The following is an 18,390-nucleotide window of genomic DNA, read 5'->3' as shown; positions in this document are numbered from 1 at the left end:
GGCCTCCTCCGAAGGTCGGTTAGGATCCGGCTTCCTGATCGTAGGCTGAACTTCATCCTTCGTGATCAACAGCAATTGAGCCGCCCGATGTGCCACATGCCACATCACCGTCCGTGGGCCACCCGGGCTTGCCGGATCTAGGCACTGTCGATGGTACACCCATAAAGTATACCCACAACAGGGTGTATCAAATAATATATATATGGCCTTAAAGCAAAAATAATAATAATTCAAAGCATCTACTTCAACTGAGCTTTTATGTGCTAAGATCAGGTCGTGGTTAAGCTGAACTATATATGGACCATTCACCCAGAGGGGGTCTTTACTAGTATTTCGGTGATAATAAGTTGGTTACTTGACATATTATATGAACCATTTAGCTAGATGGATCCTTACTAAAACAATGTAAACTTGCTGGGTACATTTTACACAATGAACCATGGTGCCAAACTGCCAACCATAAAAGTCGCTATGCCAATATTTGTACTGTACTCGGAGGAGACGCATTCACAAATTGATGGTTACAGTTTTGTCACCAGGACTCGTTAGCGCGGACCAGACGATCGAAGTCGTCTCCTCTGCCTAGAACGATTACTACCAATTATTAAGCAGCAGCCTGAAACCAAGTCGACAGTAATCTCTTTACATGTTAGTTTTTTTCTTAAAAAATATCTTTACATGTTGATCCGGTCTGCACCCACCATGCGCATTGTCAATACACGCTTGGCGATGATGACGCATGCTATCTGCGCCCAGCAGGTAACATCCTTTCCTTGACACGGTCCGGGGTTGCTACTTGTCTGAAACTGAAACTTTGTTATCGCTAACCCAAATTCCAAAGTCGAAAACGACCGCACGCACGATGAAAGGATTTTTACGGGTTCTGGTACATTTGGCCGTCACATGATAGCAATGCAATCTTGCTCAACTTTTTGTAGATATACGAGATCTTAATTAAAATGTATCTATATAAGTTCAAAGTTGTTCAGCTTTTTTTAGAGGTAGAGGAAGTATTAAGAAAGTATTTACTCTACTTCCTTCCTTCGTCTATAAAAGGATGTCAAAGATTTGTCAAAAATTATATGTATCTATACACTATAGAGTGTCTAGATACATCAAAATTCTAAAAAACTTGCAACATACTTTTATTTACAGAGATATTATTATTATTATTATTATTATTATTATTATATGGCACCTAATGAACCACGCAACCAAATGATATCAAAGGCCATTACCGGTGTTGAGACTGAGTAAATTACATATACATACTACAATTGGGGCACCGGTTATAGGATGGTACCATCTTTGATAATTTTCACAAGTAAATACCACTTCTGGGGACATGTCATAACAGATTGATCCAATTCTTGTCTAATTGTGTTTTCGCACGGTGCTGATTGCAAATCTGACAAGTGAGGCCCATTTGTAAGTGCTGAGTTGGCAGCATATGTGGACATAGAGCTGAGGTGGAGGTTGGACCCACATATCAGCCTCATAATATTATATACTGAGTTACGTGGAAGCGGTCCAAGTCCAACGGGCTGCGCGAGTGCGTGTGCTTACGTCAAATGGGCCAAAGATAGCGGGCCGGGCCCACTTCCCGGCCATGTCAGCCGCTGAACTGGTCAGGTCCCACCAACTCTCCACCCAGCTCCGCGTACGCGCCCACGCTTTTTAACCCCTGAAGCCCCGTTCCTGACGAGGCTGCCAGTGCCACGCCGCACCAACTCGGTCATCCCGCCCTCCGCCACCCCAGTCGACGCGGCGGCGCACGCGAGACGAGGCGGCGGCGGCGGCGGACGGAGAGCTTAGCGGAGCGGAGAGATGTGGGTCTTCTACCTGATATCGCTGCCCCTGACGGCCGGGCTGGTGGCCGCCACGCTGCGCTACTTCGCCGGCCCCGCCGTGCCGCTCTACGTCCTCGCCACCGTCGGATACGCCTGGCTCTGCTCCCTCTCCTTCGTCATCCTCGTCCCCGCAGACATCTACACGGTGCGATCCCGACGCTCCCTCCTCCCATCCCCGGCACCACGCTGCTGTCTGCTGCTCCTTGCTTTGCTTAGTGCGTTGCTGTGCAATTTAGTTGGTAATTGCCATTTCGGCGATTCGAGAAACTAGGTTGTTCGCATCGTGCGCGTATAGGTTTTGCGTTCACTGCGGTGGTTCTGCGAAGCGCATCTGCAGAGTAGCGATTACGGTGAATCACTCGCTCACGCGAATCCTGTCGTGGGCGCGCTCCAGGATATACAAGCGAAAATGTGGTCGCGTGTGCGAATTCATCATTTCATCTGCGTGTTTGCAATGTTGGTAGCAAGACACGGAAGCGTGAAAAGTTCAACACAAGCAACGGGATGATTTTGATTGTGGAATTAGTCGCCCCATGGGCATATATGGCTTGAGGAGTTTGCCTGTTCCGGCAACTTAAGATATACTATCAACTAAAACTAGGTTTGGACTGGTCGTCGCAGTTGGTACAAACGTATCCTTCTATCCTGCTTCTGAATCCTGACCTCCTATTCCATTTACCTGACCTTCAGACAATTACCGGCGACCAGAAGGGTGACGTTGGATTCTTTTGGAGCTGGTCTTATTGGAGCTCATTTATACTAGCATGGTATGTCAGCTCATCACTATAACTTGCGTGTGTGGTAACCAGGGTCCAGCCTCCAGGGCTAATGATAAGGTGAAAACTTGAAATGTCCTTTTCATGACATGCAAGTTGTCTGAAACTGCCTCCTTTGTTTCCAATTGCCCAATTTAGTCAATGCTACATGTACTTAGCCTTCTTGAGCGCCGCCGCTTCGTCAGTCTGAATAGTTTAACGATTTGACCAAAATTTTCTGTCAACTTCACCAAATTTTATATTGACCTCAAATTATATTTCGTAGGCAGCATGACGAAATCCTGTGGTTTTTTTTTATGTTGCTATTTTTATAATGAAGTTACACAATTACTATCAAAACTTCTTACCTCAGTTGCTTAAGTGCACAATGTTTTTCGGCTGCACCACTTTTTGTTGCAAAACTCTCTTTCAGTTTTCAGCAGTTAGATTGTTTGTCTAACTAAAACATTTCACACTATTCTCATGCCCAATTCTGTTCATCTGAGCAGGGTTGTCGTTCCTACCATCCGTGGCTATGAGGATGCTGGAGATTTCACTGTTAAGGAAAGGTTGAAAACCAGTATCAGAGCCAACTTGCTCTATTATGAAATTGTGGGAGCTATCGGCTTTTTCGGAGTCATTCTGATTATGATCATGCGTCACGATTGGTATGCACACATGTTTTGAATGTCTACTGAGCTTATGTATCTCACTAACCATCTAATACGCGCATCTAGTTCAATTGTATGTCTGATTTGAACTGTTTTGGACGCTCTCAAGTGGAACAAATAGCCACTGTATTACAGTTTTAATTAACTTCTCTTATAACTTTTATCAACTTGTCATTTGAACTTTATCCAGTTTGAATTCAGAAAAATAAAAGGAACATTATCCAGTTTGAACTATTTCGATCCTTCCCACCAATTTTTTTTCTTGTTTTTTGGTCCATTTTGTGATGGCTGGATAATAGGTTCAACTTTCTATTCACTGTGTCAACTTGAAAAAAAATGCTATTGTTGCAGGGGTGGTGCTATTTTGGGCTTGGCCATGGCATGCTCAAATACCTTTGGACTAGTGACAGGTGCCTTTCTTCTTGGTTTTGGATTGAGCGAAATTCCAAAGGATATATGGAAAAATGCTAACTGGAATCGCCGCCAAAAAGTTCTCTCTCACATAGTTGCAAAGATGGATGTAAAACTTGTCAATGCTCACGAAGAATATTGCAACACAATTGCTGTATGTGCTTCTCTGGGTTCTTGAACTGTCATCTCATGATCATTGCATTCTGCTAAAGGCCTGTTTCTTTCTTTGTTTAAGGTTGTTCAAGCCACATCGAAACAAATGTCCAAGCGTGACCCAGTAAGGCCTTATATGGATATTATTGATAATATGCTGGCTCAAATGGTATGGATGACCAGGCCCCGCTACAAATCGGCATTTCCATATTGCAATTATTCATAATAACTCTTAGTCTCAAATATTTTTTCTCAGCTGAGAGATGACCCACTGGTCAAGATTTCTGGTGGAAAATTAGAAGAAAATGATATGGATTATGATACTGACGAAAAAACAATGGCTGAACTTCGACGTCGACTTAGGAGAGCACATGAGGAGTACTGTAGGTGTAAAAGGTACAATATGCTTAACCTGTACATTTGGTATTTGTTACTGCATTTATATGAGTAAACTATTGTGAATAACTACTGGCAGTTCGAAAACAAAACTTCACATCAATGTAGAATATTGTATACACGGAACCATATTTTGCATCTCTTAGTTGTAACTGTTTAACTGTATTGGATTGTTTTGCAGCAATTATACAACCGCTGTCATGGAAGCCCTTGAACTGGAGGACACAGTTACAAACTACGAGCAACATGATGCATATGGATGGTGCGTAATGATTTTTTTACAGAAAAATCTTTGTGTCAGACTGTCAGTGTGTCCAGAAAACTGATAATTAACGTCGTAATACAACTCCATGAGAAATCTTTGGAGCATTTTGATGAATGTTATGCCCTGTTTAACCATATACTGTGATAACCCTTTTTGAAAAAAAATATACTGTGATAACCTAGGCTGGGGGAAAATTTTGTGGTATTTGCACCGCCACAAAATGCTCAGCCAATTCGATTCCCTGTTGCACTGAGGATGATAGTGGCTATTTCACTACTGTATATACATGAATCCATTTTGGTTGGCTTTGTTATCATGTAGTTGAAATCAGTGAATGACATAAAAACAGATACTTTTTCTAGAACTCATACTCAAATGTTTGACATTTTGCAGATATTCTTAAAATGAGCCTGATTGAACCATTAGATGCACTTGCTTGAAAAGTGCTAACATGAGTATTTCAGAACTGTGTTTGTCTAGATGAAGACTTAGTAGTTGATAAACCATGTGTCTCTGAGCAAAATATACTTTATGAGTTACTTCTTAACATTACCCGCACTGCAACAATCAGATGGCATTGCAGTCTGATTATGAGTTATCTCGATGCCAAATCTTCGAGAGATCAGCTTGAAGCATTGGTAATTTACTTTATCTTTGTTCTTACAGGAAATATGTATCAGGTATAAGGGAAAGTCGATCAGGCACACTAGGGTCCTTCCTTGACCATATAGGTATGCTCCGACAATCCAGATTTGAAATATCTTGTAATCTCTCTTTACCAATGTAACAACTGAAAATGCCTTACACAAGCTACTAGGTGAAGTTACCATACCCAGGAACCTGACATTCATTCATGAAGTGCCAAACTGCAGGTGCATATGAATAAACCATGTTTTTTTTTTTATATCATGGAACAGAAAGATCTCTCCTGTCTTCTGCACCATAGGTGCACAAGCCAACCTTTTCTTACAAATTCACTGAATTACAAAAAAAAAGCAATAGGTCTGGCAGGCCACCTAAATTACAATTGACAAGGCCTATACTTCATACGCCACCTAAAATGGGACATAATTATCCTGATAACTGACTCTAACTTCGTGCCGCCAGCCACCATCTTCTGGTAGTCCTGCAAGCACTGTAGTGAAGACCAATATCACAGTCAATTGATGCATAAGTAGATAACCGTCACAGGATTATCCTGATAACCGACTCTAACTTCGTCGCTCCAGCTACCATCTTCTGGCAGTCCTGCAAGCATTGTAGTGAAGACCAATATCACAGTCAATTGATGCATAAGTAGATAACCTTCACAGGATTAGATAATTTCTTTTGGTCAAAGGCTAATCAAAACAAGAGAATGCAGGACCTACATAGCTCTCTTACACAAAACAGTACAGTATGTCGATGTCAAAGGATCTTTTACAGCCATTCCCTGAATTTATCATGTACACACCAATATTTTTGAGTTAATATCCCTGACATATCAATTATTCATGGAACTGATGTGCGAAGACCTTCACATTTTCAGAGTTCATTTGGCGTTGTATGCTGAGAAAGCGACTTCTGAAAGTTCTTGCTGTACTCCTTGGCTGCATCTCAACTGCCATACTGTTGGCTGAGGCCACTTTACTGTCAACTGGTGTTCATTTGTCACTTTTTTCCATTCTTATAAATGCTGCAGGAAAGCAAGAAGTTCTAGTCCAGGTAAGAAACTGGCCAATTCAAGTGTTAAAATTTCCTTGTTCTGTTTGAAGTAGAATCTGAAATATTTCCTCCAGTTTGGAGCCAAACTACATGTGTACATTTAAAAAGTCTGCTTTTATGTGAACATAAGTTTCTTTGCTGGATTGTTTAGTCACATGCATATCCCTTTTACTTGCTTGTACATTCATCATCAAAGGAATGACCTTTGATATATTAATTTTAACGCTTTCCTAATAACACTTAACAGGTTGTTGCATTTGCTCCGTTGCTGTATATGTGCATTTGCACATATTATCCGCTCTTTAGGATTGGGATGATGGTGGTCTATTCACTTACTCCAAGACAAACCAGTTCCGTCAGCCTGCTTATGATCTGCTCGTAAGTGTTCCAATTTCCTACCATTTGGTGTTTCAAGTGCATCATCCAACTTTTTTTTTGCAATCCATCATAACTTTTGCATCAAATGTATTTTTTCCAGAATGGTTGCAAGATATGCTCCAGCTATCTCTTACAACTTTCTGAATCTCGTTCATCTTGGTGGGGATGTTAGAACTACTTTTGAGAAGGTAATAGTTCTGATATGTTTCTTTGCTGTATCTTATTACCACACTCTTATGTAACTACTATGATTCAAAGATGTAGATTTTAACCAATCTTCCTCATGAATAGTTTTTTATTCATAAGGACACAAAAACAAGGAATATAAAAGCAACAATAGTCTTTTATTATCACTCATTATTTGGAGGAAAAAAAGGAAATTCTAACATAGAAAATTATTACCCATTATAGGATTATTAGTTCATATATTGGAAGGAAACATTACGCCACTTATTTTTTTCAAGCTTACTGTTTACCTGATAAATAAGTCCTAGTTTTTTTCGAAATGGGGGTTTTACCCCTGCCTCTGCATCAAAATGATGCATATGGCTGCTTTATTTCCTTATTCATAACCAGTAAGTATTATTCTTATTACAACTCACGGATCAACTAAAGTCGATATAAAGATCAACCATCTGAAAATGCAAAGGAGTAGATGCCAAAAATACATCAAAAATAAGTCCTAGTTAACCGCTGGATTAATAATCGCTTTGTATTATTATTCTGCAGAGGATGGGGAGCATCGATGATGCGGTTCCTTTCTTCGGGAGGAACTTCAACAGAATTTATCCACTCATTATGGTTGTTTATACCATACTAGTCGCTGGTAATTTCTTTGGATATCTGTTTGAAATTTTTGGAAGCTGGAAAAGGTTTAAATTCTGGACCGAGGAAGAAGAAGATATGGACGGATTTGATCCATCTGGGGTGTTTATTCTGCAGAAAGGTAAGGATCATCATGTATCTAGGCTGGTACCTTTTCTTGCTACTCCACAAACGCTTGTTCCTACCTCTTGCTCTTATGGGATTTCGGTATAGCAGTCCTCTGCGAATAAAAATTTAACTGAATTGGCAGCAACATAAATAATCTGGTGTTTCTAACTTATTGGAAATCTACGATTTACCATGTCAGTTAAACTACTGGTAAAACCGTTTTACAGAAAAAGAAGGAATAGCTTTTTTTTAGGCAATTTAAATAGGATAGAAGATTTTTTTGGAAGATCCCTTGCATCGAAATGATGCACGTACTCAACCCATTTACAGAGTATAGTTCGACGTCTAAATATCACTGTTGTTTCGACACTGTTTGGCTGATCTAATCTTTGATTTATGCTTTTTCTCAGTCAAGCCTGTTGCTCAGTCACAAGCTTTTCCTATCAGATATTGCCTGAATATGCTTTGTTTCATCTGCAGAAAGATCTTGGATTGAACAAGCGCGTAAACTCGGTGAGCAGGTTACTCCATTGGCAAGAAACTTCAGTTCTGTAAGCAAAGACGTTGAATCTGGAAACGTGCTACAGGTGTGAATTCATTTGCCTGCATGATTGGCCATTTTCCAGCGATGGCCTTACAACTCTAGTTTCGTTTCTCTAGGCGTCTGCTTGTCTCTCAGGAATGTTTAGAGTTGGAATGTTAGGGTGCTTTGAGGCCTCACTCTTATTTCACTCTTCTATTTGTTTTCAACAGGCTGCAGAGATTGTGGGGATGAAAGTAACAGTGCATCCTGCTAAAAGTGAAGGAGTAGTCGAGTCGAAATATGGTGTCAATGTTGACCATAAATATTCTTCCATTAGGGAACATCCTAGTCCCAGCAGTCATCAGTCAGTTAAGCAAGTGCAGAAAGAAACACATTCCACCTCTATTTTGGTCGAAGCAGGGAACTCTAAAAACCATCTCCTGTTAGTGTAGAAGCAGAGCCATCAGCTGGGGTCACATCTAGATGGGCCTCGATGAAGGCGGGATTTCAGAGTTTCAGATCGAACGCGAGTTTCAAGAAGTTGCTTCCTTCGAGCCTATCACGTACGAGCTCATCTACTTCTTCAGAGTCGCTAGACGAGATATTCGAGGGATTAAAACGGCACTCAAGCAAAAGCATTCCACAGGTGGATTACCTTGATGAGGATGACAACACGATTGACACGAGTTGAACAATTTGATGACCGACAAGGTAGTTTGACATATCCAAAGTTAGAATATGAAAGCTCAGCTTGTGAAGAACTGGAGAGCTGTAGCTGCAGAAGAGGAGATACAGCTTGTCCATTCCCTCCAAAAATGTTGCGGAAGGTATAGAAAAGCTAGTGTGCAGATCTTTTTTCCTTTCAACAAGGAGGATCAGCGCCGGCCCTCTGTGACTAGTGTACAGTACAGGATCACCAAATAGAAAGCAAAGGCGTAGAAAGTAGTTCAGAGATTCGCCTTAAATGGCGAAGCATGTAATCATGAACTTAAGCAGTTCTTGATGGTCTCTGAAAAAGGAAAAGCATTTATGTGCACCAAATGTTAGCTTCACTGGGCAAGAGATCCTAGGACCAGTATGCTCGGCGGTAGCAGTACAATGCCAGTTTTTCTTTTTCGCGATAAAGGGTAATATTTTAATATCCAGAAATATCAATTACTCTTTCTCTGCAACAGCTCAATATCATAAACAACTGTAGACATCAAGAATACACACAGTCAAATTATTAAATGAAAAAGAACCAAGATCTAAGGGGACAATAACCAACAATGACATCAACTATTATCGTGACAACACGCGGGTCATGAGCATTTGCAAAGAAAAGAAAAGAACACAAATCATGAGAAGCTTCTCTAAAAGGAAGGGTAGCGACGCAGATTCAGTCAAAGACTTGATCACGGGTTTTATCCTTGGAAAACAGGACTGGGCAATTCTCATGCAATGCCTTCATCATGATAACAATGCAGAAACATTCGTCGGCGGCGTCGATCCTTCGTCGTGCCCCCTCTTGAGGGCAAATCTTCGGGCGAAAGCCTAGATCCCGCGGGATCGGACGACGGCGTCGATCCTTCATCGTGCCCCCTCTTGAGGGCGTCATCTTGAAGTTGATGATCCCCTTCGCGCCCTCCTGCGCCTCGACACACAGGGCATCTGGGTTGGCAGGAGGTCAACCGGAGATGCGGGTCTTCCGGGTGGAGACTTGAGAGGCAACGGCGATGGTGGTGACCAAGGTCTGGTTGCGGCAAGGTCATGTTAGTCGGCTCCGTTCCGGCGTGTTCGAATGTCTTCGAGGTGGTCTCTTCTTGATGTGAAGTCGAAGCCACCCTCGGGCGGTGTACGATGACCTTCGAGGGGCGGTCCGGTGAAGGTCCTATTCGACGTTTGTCCTGCACATCTCCTCTCCGAGGCTCATTGCCAGAAGCGAAGCTGCTGGTCACTCTTCGAGGAGTCATCTGTTTGGCTTAGACCGGCTTGAACTTCTTAGCTTTTGTGGGTAGCCAGGATGGCTGGGAGTGCCCTTGTGGCGGGGTGCGTGGTCTTGGGTGTGCTTTGGCACTGTTGTTGGTGGTTTTTGCCCGGTTTTCTCCTAAAAATCGGGCACCTTCTTCTTAATGAATGAATGAAACAAAACTTTTGCCTCCGTTTTAAAAAAAAATAACAATACCGAAACAATGTTAGCAGGCCCGGCGCTGAGCCGGTGCATTCGGTGCGGCCGCACTGGGCCTCCCGATCGCTAGGCCCCCTGATGAAAGTTTGATACAGCTGCAATGCTATTCACTTGGACCTTTTTTTTTCCCAATCAAAAATGAGCTCATGTGCCCTATCATAGAAGGCCTTTGAAGCATTGCATGTACTACATGTACGAATGCAGATCGCTGTAGAAAAAGTAGACGAGCCGGTTGACTCTATTCTAGGCCTGTGTCTTCCCGTCCCTCATCGGCTCATCGCATCGATTTCTCTCCTCTCCTCTTCGTTATGCTTTTTCGTTTCCCGATCATCGTCGAGGCGCCAACGATGGGGCGGCTCTTTCTCGTCAAGATTTTTAGCTATCTTGAAGGAACTAATAGAGGAAGAGATTATGATTCATTGATTCCCAAGAAATCCCTCTTGGATTTGCAATTGTTAGTACAATCTCTCCTATATATTTTTCTAGGTTAGTCGTTCTTGTTCATCCACTTCGATTTGATTTCTTCACCACTTCTCTACTTCTCTTTCCTCATTTCCCAATCAGTATAAGTTTTAGAGAGAGGCTAAAGGTTGAAGAAAGGGAGCAAGGGGAATAGGGTAGTAGCGGCACTCCATTAAGTTTCTATTGAAATTATCAAAAATCGTCTTTTTATGTGTATATATGGCCCCTTTTATTGTTCTGCACCGGGCCCCTGAAATGTCAGGGCCGGCCCTGACTGTTAGTATGACCAACGAAGGTCACACAAAAGGTTTTCACCTGGGAGATGGTACTCCTGGCGCTGGTATGATTCTGTGTGACAGTTCTGGGCAGATCATATTTTCCGCTGCCCTTCCTTGCAATCTTGTAAGGATGCCCTGGAACAAAGCTACGCTCATGCTTGAAAGGCCTGGAATTCTCCCTCCAACATAGTCAACTCCAACATAGTCAAATGCCAATCATGATTGAATCTGACTTATATACACCTAGTTTCTGAAATCTAAGGATACCCAGTGGGTATCTACGACCAACAGCAAGATATATAAGTCTATATACACTTATAGCATGTCTAACAGACCCCTTAGAAAAGCCAAACTCGTAAAATAACCGCCGAAATACGGGGTAGGGCTCTACCCGGCCGTCTAGCAGACCCCGTAAATCAGCCCCCTATCGATTTTCCCAGTTTTGGCTACGGGGCGGCTCTTCGCCCCCTACTTGTGAAGGGTAAGAAGGGGAATAGAGAGCAAAACCAGTATTCTCCCCTCCACTGCGGGGGAAGGGTTTCAGCGAAACCCAACCGCCGCCGCCGCCCGATCTCCTCCGCCCCGCCCTTCCCGGCAACGACGCGGCCGGATCTCGCTGCTATGGATCCCCCGCAAGGCCCGTCAACCGCCGGCGGTGCACCACCTTTTATATGATGCACTTAATGCAAGAATGATATGAATGCATGCACTTTTAATTTTTGAAAATATTGGGATGTTACAACCCAACTCTGTATACTACTATCCTACCAAACTGCTTTTAGATTCCCAAAGGAATGGTAATGTAACTTTTCGGCATGGGAAACGCTCTTTATCGGCCGACCGATCGCGTGCGGAGATCGGTCGTGCCTAGGTTGCGCGTTCGCTCCTGTCTAGACCACCTTCCGCTCATTATTTCTTGGCCAAGCCCACCAGCCCATGTGCACCCGTAGGTTAGCTAATGTTGGACCACCATCTGCTAGTTCTCTCTCTCTCTCTCTCTCAAAAGCTAAGAGCATCTCCACTCGTCTCCCCACAGAGCCCCCCACGGCCACTTTTTTTCATCCGGACGGCGAAAAACGGCCCAGTCAGGCCCCCGGTTCCTCGTTTTGGTCCGGATTTGAGCCTATTTTCGTCCGGACTCCCCATGCCATCCTCGGTTTCCCGGGGGTCTCCCGGGGACTCCGGATGAAGCTAAACCAACCGCCCACGCCCACGTGTCTCCTCTTTCGTCCGGATTCCCCGAGCCATCCTCTTTTTCCCCGAGAAACGCCGCTTGGGGAGCACACGACTGGGAAACTACTCCTCCCCACGCCAAATCTTCCTCCAATCCGGACGAAAATTTCGCCGGATTTGGGCGTGGGGAGCGCCAACGAGTGGGGATGCTCTAACATATGCTAGTAACTACTCTTAAAAAGGTAGAATGCATGCAACGCCGTTTTGGTGGAATCTAGTTCACTATTGACAAAAAAAATCCTATGATTTTCTCGATGTTGAATAAGTTAGTAATTTTTATAACAAAGGCGTACAAGTTTTGTAACCAAAGCACACATGAGATGTTGTAATATTTACCGAGATGTTTGTCACAAGTTTGTGATTTTTGTTGTAATCGTCTATAGTTTTTATTAAAATATTTGGTGATTTTTGTTGTAAATAAATTTGTAGCAAATTTATTATTCTTAACTTTTTGTCATACCCACAAACACATGTTCTTTTTGTTGTAATAGACATCAATTTTTGTTGTAATTTCTATCGAATTTTATCGTTAGCCAACCTGGAGCAAAATAGTTGTTGTTTAACCACTTTTTATAACATTATTTTTAAAATTTTGTTATGAAATTTTTGTTGTAATAGTATATATTTTTTGTAAGCTGAGTGATAGATTTTGTTGTAATACTCAGTTCGAGTCAATTTTGTTGTAAATATTGGGAAGATCGTGATACCTTTCAGTTTAATTGGGAGAGATTGGGATTGTGTTTGAGTTTCCGAAAATCGCGGGGGCAAATGCAAAAATTACGTTGCGGTTGATTTCGGACGTCGGATCACGATCGTATAGCGCGAAGAACAACCGATTTTTGGGCTTCCCATTAGACGATGGACGCCCGGCATTGCTCTATGAAAGCAAACACGACGGGGTGTGTAAAGTTGTACTAAATCTGAAGCAATTAAAAGGAATCGGAGGAAGCATTAAGTAATGCAACCTACTTTACAACTAAAACAACCTACTTTTGTATTTTCCTGCCTCTGAACAAAGCAAACACGCGTGTCCCGATTAAAACACACGTCAACCAACTGAACTTTCGAACAGAACTACAACATTGACGAACTAATGAGCCGAGCTGCAATTTAGTACAGAGCTAGTAGTGAATCTCGTCAGCATGTCAAGAGAACTGTCACCGGTTCTTTCCATGGAGATCTATACAAAATTGGACGAGCCATTAGGCTGTCCTTCCAACAACCACGCAACAACAGGCACAAACCAATAGAACAACGGACTACAGTACTACCGGAAAGTTGCCAGCGGCAGCGGGCAGGTAACCAGCAACGCAGACGTGAGTGCAGCAGACGACCAAGATTCCACGAAGAAGAACCAACTGCACGCGCCTCGGCGGAGTGCGGAACAGCTCGCTGCACCGTGCGCCGGAGTTCAGAACAGCGGCGCCCGCTTGGCGGTCTTGTGGCCGGCCGCCTTGGAGTGCGCCAGCGAGCAACCGTCCCTCCTGTACCAGCTCCTCCCCTGCTGCAGCCTCGCCCAGAAGTTGCTCCTCTTGGCCGGCTTCTTCTCCTCGGCGTCCACCGGCGCCTTCTCCTGGCCGCCGTGACGGTCACCCGCGGCCGCCTCCTCCTGCTGCATCAGCATCCCCAGCCTCGCCCGCCTCGTCTCGCGACAGGGCGGCGGCGCCGACGCGACGCTCTCCCCGCCTGACGAGCGCGGTGACGACGCCGACGAGGAGGCGGAGGCATCGTTGGCAGCCTTAGCCGCGGCGGAGAGGCGCGAGAGCCGGTCGCTGAGGCAGAAGGGGCACACGCCCGCCGCATGCCGGTGGCTCGGGTGCCTCCTGCACCGCGCCGCGTCCGCCTCCTTGGCCTTGCCCAGCTTGCCCACCGCAGCCATGGCTTGCTTAGTTGCTTACTCAAAACTCAAAAGTGGTTACTTTACGCTGGAAATCAATGGTGGCCGTGTGGTGGTGCGAGCGTGTGCGTCCTATATATCGGCAGCAGCCAGCAGGTTCGGGCAGGTTGCTTCGCGGATGGTAGCGGAGCTGCGTTGGGTTTGGGTGCCGTACAGTAATGGGGGGAGCGTGGCAGATCCGATGGTGGAGTAGAGGAGCGTGCGGCTGGAACCTGGAAGGAAGTGAGGGCTTTTGCGTTATTGGTTCGGTTGGGTAGGAGCAGGGAGCAGGAGACCTACATTAAATTTTGTTTTTACGGATATTTAATCTCTTTATTAATAATCATCAATACTAGTATTTTCTCCTGATCAATAGAATATGAATTATACGTCACAGAAATTATATTGTTAGAACTTTTTTGAATATGAATCGTATGGTATAGATATGCAATTTATATTTTGTAAACTAAATTAGTGGTCAAAGTTTATCTTAAACTCATGCATGCGTGTTAAACTATACTGATAGGAGTAGTACAAATAAACAAAGAAATAATAAAATTACAAATAGGTACTCGACCCACGTAGCGACGGCAATAGACACTAGCATGAGTTGGGCAAAACTTGTCGCGGTAAATCTTATTGTAGTAGATAGAGTAAAGTCGTCCTGCTAAGGGCTCAAATGACTAGCGTTTTAGAGCAGCAACCATCGCTAATAATGACAAATGTAGATATAAGGCACTACCATAGCGAGGGTAGGTTGGAAAAAGACCTTAAGGACATCTCCAACGGGGTGACACAAACGGATACTGCGCGACCATTTGTGTTCGCGCGGATCCGAAATGCGCCTGCACCTTGCTTCAGCGGGTCGACGTATCGTGTCCAGAGCGTCCGTGGAGACGCAAGCGCGGCGCAAATATGTGGCACGTTTGCATCTTCGCGGACGTCGAGTGTCCGCTAGCTTCTCCCACGGCCCGTCTGGCAACGACCCTAGCTCGAGCCGACGAATTAAAGCAGAACAACTACCGGGGAGGGCAATCGCGCCGATTGACACGCCAACCGCCAAAATGGAGCGCCGAACCGCCGTGGAAGAGCAATCGCAGACCTCTTATACGCGCCGCCATTAATCCCCGCTGAATAAAACCCCTGCGCCTTCTCTAATTCATCTCCAACCGACTGTCATTCTTCTTCTTCTCCAACACCGGCTAGCCACCATGAGCAACATGTCGTTGCCATCGGACACCGACATCAAGGTGAAGCCGCTGAGATGGCAGCATTGGTGGGATAGGGTTGCCACGCAAAGCAACCCTAGCTCCCCGCCGACGGAGGGCGAGGAGGAAGGGGCGTCGTTGGTGGGCACGGCTAGCGGCGCTGGAGGCGGCCGACGACGCGGCGGCGGCAAGGAAGGAGGCAAGGGCCCGGGCGAGGGCGCATACGCATGTGGAGGCTCGTCATCCGTTCACCGACGACGAGGAAGACCCCAATAACCACTCGTTGGAGGGAAACTCAAACCCATCAGACGCATCGACCGGCAGTACCTCTTCAGAGGAGGTGACGAGCAAGAGGCGTGTCCGTGAGGATGACGAGGCAGTACCTTCTAACAAGAAGTATAAAAATTAATTAATTTAAAATTTGTTTGTTCTCGTGTTTGTTCTCCTAGTTTATATGTTAAATTTGTTTGAACTTGTTTGATTCGACTTCGCATTAAAATACGTTGATGTAATTCGACTGAGACATAAATTTAATATCAGTCGGCTGAGTGGTAGAGACACCCAGTTTATTTCTCGGTCAGGTTAAATCATGAAACAATTCAATGGTCCGAGCTATTGTCCTCGGCTACAACCCATGTGAAATAAGAGTTTCAACTCATTTGGTAATACGAATCTCAATGCAGTTGGAAAGCACCGAAACCCGGCGTGCCTCGGATCCAAAGTTTTATGCGTGCCGTGCACAAATCATCTGGAAAGCAGCATGCATGCATGTGCAGGTCGTATGGCACAATTTCCATATCCCGGGGCCGCGCGCCTCGTTGCGCACCACCTGAGAGGAGAGACACACATGCGCGCGTCCACCGGTGGGCGGCACGGCAATTCCCCACGGTCGCACCGCCGTCGACGGCACGCTGCAGCTGCAGTTGCAGCTACTGGCCTGGGAGTACTGAACTGAGAGAGACGGTCCGCGGCGCGCGCGCTCCGATAAAGCGCCGCCCGTACGGTGTCCCCTCGTGGCATGGCATGGCAAGACCACTCGCACCCCGGTCCACCCGAGCGCACAAGTGCGCGCGACCGCGACCACGACTGATCCGGCGGCACGCCACGGCGCCTCCTCCCTAGTCGGCCGCAGCCCTGCCACAATTCCATATCCCGGGGCCACGTACGTACTCTTTTACTATACTTCAAATTAGAAAAAGTTCACTAGAAATTGCAGAGGTTGGACGAAATGAACACGAACTGGAATTCCTATCCGTTTGTACACTAAATTATACTATAAAATCCTGATCTATTTTGAATTTTGGCCAGTTTTCTACTTAAAAAACTGAATAATTGCAACTCTTACTAATTAATTAAGATGACCTCCCCCACAAGGATGAAAATGGCGCATGGTATGTGCTAGGGAGCAAGCGCTTGCAGGGACTCTTCGTGGACTCTGTGACACCCGCGTTGCCCACACGTAGAGCCAAAAACATGCTTTTTTTTATTCATCTATGGCTCCCTCCATGCTCACCACGGGAACGTGCATGTGCTGCCCCATGTGACGGGCGGAGGCAGCAATCCAACAAGGTTTAGTCGCCGTCACATCTATTTTTTTTTTCTTAATTTCCCACTATATATGTGTTGGCTCTGGTACTGTGCTCCGCCTCATCTGCGTGTGTCACCCCCCATCACTCGTCTTGGAGCTCAACGAGGTGGCGCGCCTCGACACCATAAGGGGATCCACGGACCTGTGGCCCGGATGGTGAGGTTATGCACATTTATAACATGGGTGGTCTGCCTCGGCGGGGAAGGCTCTCAGTCCTCCTCTTACCCTAGGCCGGATGTTGTTGGTGAGTGGTGAATCCAACCCATTTTGCTAAGGTGAGGTAGACCTTACATGGGTAGGTCCTTTTTTACCTTTTTTTTTCTTATTTTCCAATAAAGACAAGACATGTGAGTTGGGCCAAATGTTAGAGTAGGGTGTGCCAACCCTTCCACCCTGCTAGCTCCACCATTGGTTGGGAACATCGCCTCCAATGTAACGATGGTGCCCGTCACCAAGCTAGGAGAAAGTGAGGTGGGAGAGGAGGAAGATTTGTGGCGGAGAGCAAATCTATTCTCGGAGTTTCGAGAAGTACTCGGTGCGTACGATGCGTCGTACTGCGAACGAGGTTGCACATGTGTTAGAGGATAGATGCGATAACAAGTATTGTAACTTGTAAGACATGGCTGGGTGTTTCACCGGCTGTTATTGTATCTTGGTTAGCTCTTGACTTTTCAGAGGTTTAATATAAACGCAGTAATCCTTCTCAAAAAGAAGTAGGGTACAAATGTCAGGCGTGCAATCCCGGTGGAGATTGTCACATTCCTAGTGCACCAAACATGCCAGGGTTCAAACTAAACCGGAATGGGATAGCTCGTGGTACAAAGCAACATGGATTTCAAGGTGACGTTCATTTGGGGCAGCTTCTACGTACTAGTTTATGTTTTGAACATAGACAAGTTTTCAATTTAATTCCGGGTGGTCGTGGACGAAGGAGCGACCGGCGAACTGAGCGCGCGGCTGGCGTGCTCGGCCTGATCAGAGCCGGCACGGCCGCTTTACATCGCTTCAGTATCGTCCTGTCGCGGGAGCTAGGCTGGAGCCTCGCCGGCTTTTTGCTCTGCCGCCGGTCTCGAGCGTTTGCCAGCGCGCCCTACCTACGGCCGCGTAGCGTAGCGTACGTACAGTCGCCCGGTCGTGTGGGTGCTCCGGAAAGGACGTACACGCGCGTGCGCATCAGCGCTGGCGCGAGCAGGTGTGCACTGTGCAGGTGGTTGTCTCTGTCCGTGCGTTCTTGTATCTAGCATGGCAGGAGCATCTTCCTCACAACTAAAAAGTTTCCTAGCGAGGGCATCTCCAGCGTCCGTTGCCACCGTTTGTGTCCGCCGTGACCGCAAATACGTCTGGCACCACCTCCAGCGGGGCGACGTAAAGTGACCGGGCCGTCCGCGGGGACGCAAACCTGGCCCAAATATGCGCCAGATTTGCGTCTCCGCGGACACTCGGCGGTCGCGGAAAATGTCCGCTCGGTACTCGCACGGGCCCGCCTGGCAGCGGCACAACTGCTTCGTCTTCCGCGGCATTACTTCCGGCCGGCGCGCT

General features: G+C 45.7%; 1 protein-coding gene and 1 pseudogene across 1 annotated transcript; one reads left to right on the top strand and one right to left on the bottom strand.

Moving 5' to 3' along the window:
• The first annotated feature begins 1,715 nt into the window (after nucleotides 1-1,715).
• Nucleotides 1,716-9,192, top strand: LOC139834271 (uncharacterized; annotated as a pseudogene).
• A 4,132-nt stretch (nucleotides 9,193-13,324) lies between these two features.
• Nucleotides 13,325-14,179, bottom strand: LOC139834269 (uncharacterized). The gene has a single exon (XM_071824763.1). The coding sequence runs from the start codon at nucleotides 14,056-14,058 to the stop codon at nucleotides 13,591-13,593; it is 468 nt and encodes a 155-aa protein (XP_071680864.1). The 5' UTR covers nucleotides 14,059-14,179; the 3' UTR covers nucleotides 13,325-13,590.
• Nucleotides 14,180-18,390: the final 4,211 nt, after the last annotated feature.

This window comes from Lolium perenne, unplaced genomic scaffold, assembly GCF_019359855.2.
Source record: "Lolium perenne isolate Kyuss_39 unplaced genomic scaffold, Kyuss_2.0 unplaced12, whole genome shotgun sequence".
NCBI lineage: Eukaryota > Viridiplantae > Streptophyta > Magnoliopsida > Poales > Poaceae > Lolium > Lolium perenne.
Note: the sequence above shows the minus strand (reverse complement) of the source record. Positions and strands in the feature narration are given on the sequence as shown.

Bases quoted from the DNA above. Each gene is read 5' to 3' on its own strand.
- LOC139834269 (XM_071824763.1), bottom strand. From the start codon at position 14,058: ATGGCTGCGGTGGGCAAGCTGGGCAAGGCCAAGGAGGCGGACGCGGCG.